Raw genomic sequence first — 8786 nt, 5'->3', positions numbered from 1 at the left:
CCTCTCCGTCCGGGTGGCGGCCCGGCGCTGCCGGAGGCGGGAACGCTCGGGCCGGGGCTGAGCCGGGCCGGGGGCCGACATGGAGAGGTGCGGGGCTCGGGGCGGCATCGGTGCGGGTGTCCCGGGTGCGGGTGTCCCGTCGGTGTGATGTGGTGAGGCCCGTCCCCCTGTATCGGCCGTGGGGCAGCGGTGTGCTCACAGGGCGAGTTGGAAAGCGCAGTGAGGCTGTGACGGCTTCTGAGGGGTATTGAAGGCTTTTTTGTCACCCGAAAACTTTAAATCGGTTTGGTTTCTTATGGAATATTTTATAGATTAAACGGGAGATGTTAATTGCGCAGGAATCAATGAGCCGGGCCTTTGCAGGGTGTTCTACAGACAGGCCTGCATAGTCAGCCACAGCTGCGGCCTTCACAGTCCACCTGTGGCTTCTTTCCATTTTAATAATTGCTGACGATTTTTTCTTCCCCTTCTGCAAGACGCGAAAACTTGCTCAATCTGTGGTGATTTTGTGTATCTGAAGAAAAAAAAAAGTGAAATCATGACATTCTTTCATTTAATTTTTCAATTAAAAATTCAAGTACTGTTGCATCTCTTACTAGCTTGGTTTTGGGTTTGTTTTTTTCTTATATAATAAAAAATCTGTGGTGATTTAGGAGGGCCAAAGTGGTTTTTCAGACAAACTAATTTTCCAAAGCTGATGAGCAATATTAAATATTCAGTAGAGGAAACCGGACATCAGTAGCAGAATTAGAGGTGACTTATGCTTTGTCTAAGTTTCCCAGTTGTGGAGTTACTAGAAGCAACAAAAAAGTCTTGTTGTGTTTTGCTTGGATTCACCTGCTTACTTTGTATCTATGTTGCTGTTTTCTAGAAATGATTTTGGAGACATGTCATCCCCCCGTGATGCAGAGATGGGCAGACCTGGACGAAAGCAAAGCTCTCAGAGAAGAGTTTCTAGTATCCTTTTTCTGTAAAAACTTTTTATCTTCTCTTTAATCATGGCTTGTTGTGTTCACTAGGTGCATGTATTTTTACCACTGCTGTGATTTTGAGCATGTTGATGTTAATGTGAAATTGTTATCTGATCTGTAAGTTATTCTGCAGTCAAAATTTTGCTTTTGAACTGTCTCATATTTTCCCCTTCCATAGTCTGTTTTCTGTGTGGTATTATCATGCATTAAGAAGGGGAAAAGTTCAAAAACAAAACTATGAGTGCAGTATCTAAAATCTAGTAGGGAGGGGTATTAATGACTGACTGAAAGTGTGAGTAGGAAGTCTGGATGAGTTTAATTTAGAAAAATACTGCTTTTTCAGCAACATGGTACATTACTTGGCCTTTACAGAAGAACTTAGGGGTAAGCCAAAAGATGTAATAATTTGTCTTTTCACAGAATAGTATTTCTTCCAAATAAGGTTTTCTTTCTCCCCTCCTTTTCCCCCTATTGTAGTCTGAAACCATGTCAAAGCTCTTGTAGTGATGGCTCAGAATGGATTATTCAGTAGACTTCAGGGAAAGTAAAGAGATTGTCAAAATGCTTGTATAGTCAATTCTGGACTGCATTTAGATTGATTATTTTGGTTGTGGGTTAAACATGACTGCAGGGATGTTGCATTGCCAATCTCCTAAACTTGTGCTGTCACATTTGTGTAGTGTGGTGTTTTACTGTTTTTCATTAACTCAGGTTGATGTCATCCCAGAGAACCATGTGATCCATAGCTGACTCCATCTCTGAGTTTTTGAAAAAGGGAAGTTTTCTTCATTATATCTTAATTTTATGAGTTTATGCTCTTTTGCATGTATCAGAGTATTGTGATTATTCAGCATATCTTAACTTTCCATCCACAGTAATAGTAAGAGGAGTGCACAGACATAGATTTATATTTTCACAAAATTTTTTCCTCCTACCTACTTACAATAAGGAAAAAAAAACCCTATGTAATTTGACAGCTAATATAATGGTGGTTTTCTGGTTACAGTAGCAAAGGAATCCAGTACATTTGCTCATTCTTCTGTTTTATGAAAGCAGAATAAAACTATTGATATATTCGCCCTGTTTATATTGTCCTTGCTCTTGGACACTGATAAAATATAGGATACTGAAACTTTTACTCAACTACTTCTTAGTAAACTATACCTAGAGCACTGAACCTAGCTGCTGACAGGAAGAAGCGAAGGAGAGCAACAGAGACTTTTTTTGTTAAAGTCATCAGCACCCTGGAACTGAGAGAGAGAGAGAGAACTTAAAATGCATTCAGACTCAATATTTTCTTGTTATGGTTTATGTAGCATAAAGCAGCTCCTCATGGGGTAAAAATATTCTCTTTGATCTGAGCAGTTATGGGAAGTGAGGTCTCCAAGATGTGTTGTGATCAGGTTTCTGAACTTTACTTTGCAGTGTCCCTTTTAGTCCTCCAGCTTTTAAGCTTCTGGTGAAACATTTTGTGACGTAACTTGGGCTTATGAATGGGACTTTCTAATTTAGTCTGAAAGACAAGATCTTCATAATATTTGAGCTACAGAAAAATATTTTTCCTTTCCAAGTATTCACAATTGTTTCAAATAGAGCCGAAAGTGTGTTTAGGAGAGTGTTTCTTAACTTATTAATCAGTTCTTACATCCCTGGATGACACTATTGGAAACATGACGCCAAGAGGACAGTTGATTTCCCGAACTCCTGGTTCATTGCTTCGCCAGCCAGGTACAATTACTTTCTTTCTTTGGTATTTAGTTAAATGAATGATACACTTGGACTTCATAACTGATAACATTTCATAACAAGAAAGGCAGGGATGTTTTGTAGTGGGTCCAGTGGAGGGCTGCAAAGTTGATTGGGGGTTGGAGCATCTGACATATGAGAAGCTGAGAAGAGCTGGGATTGTTTAGCCTAGGAAAGAGAAGGCTCAGGGGAATCTTGTCAGTGTATATAAATACCTGATGCGAGGGAACAAGAAGACAGCTGGGCCCTTCTTGATGGTGCCCAGTGAAAAAGTCAAGAGTCAGTAGGCACAATACAATATACAGGGAATTCTGTTTAAACATAAGAAAAAACTTTAAATGTAATGAAAGGAAGGTTAGGACTGGTTACCCAGACAGTCTGTGCAGTTTCTGTCCTTGGAGATGACCAAAATTGACTGGACAAGGTCCTGAACAGCCTTTTCTAGTTGACACTGCTTTTGGCAGGGGTGTTGGAGCAGGTGATCTCCAGAGGTTCATTCAACTTCAACTACTTGGTAATTCTGTGATTCTGAAATTAAGCACATTTATTAATATGGGAAAAAAACAACCCTAGTAGCAGTCAGTATATATGTTTGTGTTATATATTTTTGCTATTGTTGAATGTCAGTGGTTTTTTGTTTGGCACAAGGGTATGTCCAGTATCATTTTGGTTTCTCTCAGGTACCATGTTGAAACGCATTCTTGTCTTTCTAGTCAGCAGTCTAGTTTGCTGTGTTTCCTTCTTTTTCGCAATCTTCTTTTGGTTTCACAGTAGCTTTTAATTCTTCAGGATTGTCTGTTGTGTAGTGTCTCTTCAGGTATTTTTCCATCCTTGTTCTTGTGTCAGGTTAATTCTGTTGCCAGCCTTTCTACCAGGTGCATTTATTGGTTCCACTGGTAAATGTTTTCCCTCTCCACTAGCAGGAGAAGAAATTAGGTGGCATACCTCATAGAAGGGCTGTGGAACCACACATGATGGCTCAGTCAGGTTCCCTTGAAACCTCCCAATCTCAACTCCTGTGTTCTGCATCAGCTGACAGATATTAGGAGTGTGTTGGGGGTTATTACCAAAGGGGGACTGGTGCAAGGATAGTTCCAGAGAGACTGATTCTTCATGATTTTTCAAGTTTCCTGGCAAGTTCTGTGTAGCCCCTGCTTTTTTTTTTTTTTGTTTAGTGTAATATCTAGTGTCTTCTGTAAACATACTCTGAAAAGGTCTGTAGTCTTCTTAGAGCCTTCCTCCCTAGTTGTGGGTGAAATAAAGAAATAGGCCTATTCCTTACATTTCCATGTCATCACCAGGGCTTACCTCCCTTTTACTTGTCACAGTCTCATCCTGTAGTCTTTCTTTTGTCATCGTACAGGCATTTATATAAGGGATTCCTCATTTTCGTCATCATAAGTCAGTGTGTTTTCCATCAAGCTTCAAGAGAACAGTTGCACCTTCTGCTGCTCCACATCCTTCTTTCAGGACTGCTTTGAGATGGGTGCTGTGTTAGTCATTTCAAGAGAGAAGTGTTGTGTGTTGTACTGTAATAGAGAGCACTTCAAAATCCAGCAGCTCTTTTTCCCACTTTTATTTTCAGATTAGAACCTGTGTATACCATCTGGACCATTGTCTGTCTTCAGTGCAGATTTTTATTTCAGTTAGTGTGTTGATCTAACAGCTTGCCATGATTTTGTCACTATCAAGTTTCTGTTTTGTCTATTTTCAGAAAGCTCAACAGTATAGAATTTTAGTAAGAGGTAGTATACAGTTTGCTTCACAGCAGCTGCCCCCAAATCATGTAGAGAATCGATGCTGGGTGAAAGTGGAGATCACAGATGCAAAATATTCTGATCAAGAAGGTTTAATGTTGAGCAGTTCTGTTCATTTGTATGACTGGTCAGTGTAGAGATGTTACTGCACAGCATATACTCTGTAAACCTACCATCTATTTTGTTACAGGCTTCAGAAAGAGACTTTCTGGTTTCTGAGTAATGGTTCTTTCTGCAAACTTCCCTAAACACAGCTGACATTTATCCACATGTGTGGCTGTGATTTGTGATAAGCTTTCTTCAAACAGCATTGTGAGTGGACAGGCAGTCCTTACAAAAGGCTTGTGGTGTTCCTGCACTGTTTAATGCAACGACTTTGGCACTTCTTCATCACAACTCTGCATTTCTCCTTGGCATTGTGGCTTTCTTCTGTTTTACCTCTGTCACTGCATTGTACAGAATCTCGTGAGTCACAAGTGTGGTCTGCTACATAGGCTGGAGCTACTTCTCTTTCAAACTGTCTGAAGATTCTTCAACAAACAAAGCATTGCCATTTTCACTCCTGTTTCTGTTGTATGGTCCCATTCCTACAGTGAAACATTTAAAGTGTTCTTATGAAGTACATCCATTATCTCCTCTCCTGAGGACAATTGTGTTTTGCTTCCTTTGATGTCAGTTGCTCATAATTGTCGATTCAGGGGTATTAGAAACTGTATGTGAGGATTATTCAACATAGTTCTTTTTTTGTCACCCTGTAAATTCCTAACTTTTGACTACGTTGTATCATATGGGTAGGGGGTATTAGAACAGTTATTTTCTGGTACCATGGAGGAGAGGAAAAGGATGACCCATTAGCAATTTAAATGCTTTGATCTGCAACTTCAGTCAGACTGTTAATGTTAGTAGCCACAGTTCTAGTTCTACAGATTGAAAATTGATTTTTTTGTTTGATCTTCAGTATGCTTGGGCTTTCATGTCTCAAGAGTTTAGGGAAAATTTATTTGTGGTGATTCAAGATATGTGCTACTACAAGGACATAAACCTTGGGACAGGAACTTTTAGTTCTTCAGCTTTCTCAATCTGTGTGAAACTGATTATGGAAAACTAAATCTGCCAATTAATATGAAGACTTCTAGGGTCCCTGTACTTGTTTGCAATGACCTTGCCCCCTTATAATTTGAGGGTGTCAAGAGATCTGATGAGATACACTCTTCAGGTCTAGTGACATGCCAAGAAAGTTCTATTTACCTCAGGCACTGGAAAAAAAAAAAAATTAATTTCCGTAGGCATTTGATCTTCTGCTGCCAAAATGGATGAAGTCTGATGGAGACCTGGAGTGTGCTCTTTATGTTGTGGTTGTATATGCTGTTGTGGGCATCTTTTGCTTCTGATTCCAGGAGTCCTCAAACCCAGAAGGAAACATTAATGATCTCAGTGCTGACCAAAGCTGTCTTATTATCAAGAACTGCTGTTGAGGATTGTACAAGCACACTTCTGTCTCCAAATTTGCTAACAAAATGTTGGGAGTATGTGTCATTCCCTCCACCACCACTGACACAGCTCCTGATTTGCCTGGCATATTCTTGATGCAACCAGTGTTTTCAAATGGCTTCCCAGGCTGTTTGTGATTGATAAGGGGACCAAAACAGCTACTGTCTCGATTCAAATTCTGTGGTCTTTAGCCTGTATGAAGGTCTGTTGTGGTGGAGCTCCCTGTTGTCATAGGCTGTGGCATTTATAATCTTGCAAAGCAACATCTCTGTTTTTAACAGGGGTCGGATATTCCTGGGAACACTAGCCACTGCACTGATGTGCAGGAGTATATGGCGCAGATGCAGTGCAGTGGTTATCTTTTGCTGTAAGGGTTTGGAGACCAATTTCCAAGAAAAGAGTTTGTTGCTATTTATGCTCATCATGTGTGTTTACCAATGAACTCTAGTAACTGAAGGTGTGTCACGTATTTGGTGCATATATACATTTGCGTTCAACCTGGCTTCAGATTTCTATCTGGAATGCTGCTGGACTTGAGGAGGAACTGAATTTATAGCAGATAGACTTTGTGTTTATGTTTATACATGCCCTACTTGAAAAACTAGGGCTTGAGTGTGCTCCAGACACGTTTAACAGGGTGTCTGTATAACTCTAGTGTAACTAGATGTGTAGATCATTAAATTTCATTATTGGTAATTAACCTTTTTTCTAAGCATTGTTGGACCCAAGACTTGTTTTTATTTTATAATTGGCATTTGTGGATTTGGTACAAGCCTTCTGATGGAAGGAAAATGAGGATGGACAGGAGCAAGTTACTTTTTCATCAGGCTGATTTGTCTGTTTCTTCTGTGACAGGGCAGAATTTCATAAATACTTCAATCTCAGTTATAAAATTTCATTTGGAGCTCCTTGATAGAGCATAGTTGCCTGAAATGCTTTTTAGAAAATGCTGTCTCTTTTTCAGTTACTGCACTAACTCGAAGCTTCATGAAGCCATCAGATATGTCTGCCATGCTGGGAACAGGAGGAAAATCTCCTCTGATTCTACCAACTCCTGGACTTCTTAGCAATCTGTCAATGGTAAGATGGTTAGAACACCTTTCTCTTTTGTTCCTGTGAAACTTAGAAGAAACTACAAGTTTTCAGTGTTTCCGTGTTGTTTGTACCAGTGACAAACTAGGTGGTGCAAGCTTGCTCGTACTACTGTTGGCTGCTTGCTGCTAGTATTATTTATTACTGTAATGTTCTTTGAGACAATACAGTGAGGAATAATAGAGGGTTTTAAGGACTTGCTAAATACATCGTGTGTGTTAAACTAGCCCTTATAACATCAGCTCGTGACTACAAAAATCCTGATTTTGATTGTTTACAAATTCTTCAAGTCAGCTGTTCTATATCATAAGTTAAACCTCCAGAATTTTTCTTATTTTAGCACTCTCCAGTATTAGGTTTCACTTAGATGTTAAAGTTTGGACTTCTAAGGAACAAGCTCTTCTGATGACTTTTCAGATTACGCTAATTGTCTTCTACTGTAATGTCTTTGAAAAAACACTGATGAGAAAAGTTATCAGTAGGGATGTCTGAAGTATTTTATCTTTATTTTTAAATTTAAATTAAAACAAGTTTAAAATTTGTTTCTGTATGTGCATTTTAATTCATTCTCCCTTCTAGTTTCTGTAGTTTGATACAGCCCATTTGTTTCCTTAAGTTACTGAGTTTTGGGGCCTGATTGATCAATACGTATCCAGCTCTTAGCGGTGACACTTTTCATCTTGATTCAGAGCCTCTTATTCTTCTGTAACTAGTGTTCTGTAAGTGGAGTACATTTCAGGTTAGCGTTTAGTGTTCTGACTTGAATCCAGTTTCGATCAGCAGGGGGAAATTTGGGGTTAGACAAAGTTTTTCACAGGAGGGTGATGGAAAAAGGACTTAAAATTATGTCTTGTGGAAATTTACTTGCTGGTACATAAGAACACTCATCAGCCCTTTTTGTATTTCCCACAGAGACCTGATATGATTTTACTGGAACTGAGTTTCTTGTTATTTTCACTTTGCAGTCAGAATGCTGTAGCATTCTGTTCTGGTTGGCTAGAGGGCAATAATGGCAGAGAGAGGTCAGGGCAGAACGAATACTGTGGGTAGAAACTGGGACATAAAAAGAAGAGTAACAGGTGTATGTCCACAGTTTTTGGATATGCTTAAGAGACTACTACAGCAATGTAATCTGGTGCCCTCGTTGTACTCGTTTGGGTGGGACCATTTTAAGAGTCAAGAAAAAGACTTGACTAGTGGCACACCTTCGGGTCTTTGTATAGCATTAATTATTGCTGAAAAAGCAATTGCTGTCATGAAAACATCTATAGGAAGCTGTCTTGTCAGTGCAGTATATATACAGTGTCTCTTCTGTTTTGGCCATTTTGTTGCTGTGATGTCCAATATGCTATCAGATATCTCCCCTGAAGTACCCCCCACAAAGTATAGGTATGTCTTTATTTGCCCCTTTAATATTCTGATACTTGCTATTATTTTAAACATATATTGCTTCATTTCATCCAGTGGTTTTAAGCAATTCACCAAGAAGGTTGAAATGGTTCTGATTCAAATTTTAACTATTTTGCTTAACTTTTCACAGCTGCTTTACAACCTAGTCAGTGTTAGTCTCTTTTTCCTTTGAATGACAAACATTTAGCATAATAGAATGTGAAAGTTTAGAGTGATTTATTTGTTTTAAAGTGAAAAGTAATACATGGTGTTTTAAAGTAGACTGTTTTACTAGATTAGTTTCTATTTTATTTATTTCATGGAAAAAAAAATAAAATGA

General features: G+C 39.1%; 1 protein-coding gene across 2 annotated transcripts in view; it reads left to right on the top strand.

Moving 5' to 3' along the window:
• NUP107 (nucleoporin 107) overlaps positions 1 to 8786 on the top strand; it is a 30318-nt gene continuing 21532 nt past the window's right edge. The window contains exons 1-4 of one of the 2 annotated variants that reach the window (XM_026861921.1): positions 1 to 87; positions 872 to 957; positions 2610 to 2699; positions 6930 to 7045. In XM_026861921.1, the coding sequence (XP_026717722.1) occupies positions 80 to 87; positions 872 to 957; positions 2610 to 2699; positions 6930 to 7045 (300 nt within the window). In that variant the 5' untranslated portion in view covers positions 1 to 79. Of the gene's footprint in view, positions 88 to 871; positions 958 to 2609; positions 2700 to 6908; positions 7046 to 8786 lie in introns of both variants that reach the window. The other variant, XM_026861914.1, reaches the window with a different exon arrangement.

The sequence above is a fragment of the Athene cunicularia genome (genome assembly GCF_003259725.1).
Source record: "Athene cunicularia isolate RWA chromosome 1 unlocalized genomic scaffold, athCun1 chr1_part2, whole genome shotgun sequence".
Classification (NCBI taxonomy): Eukaryota; Metazoa; Chordata; class Aves; order Strigiformes; family Strigidae; genus Athene; species Athene cunicularia.
This window is presented reverse-complemented; position numbering and strand designations above follow the sequence as displayed.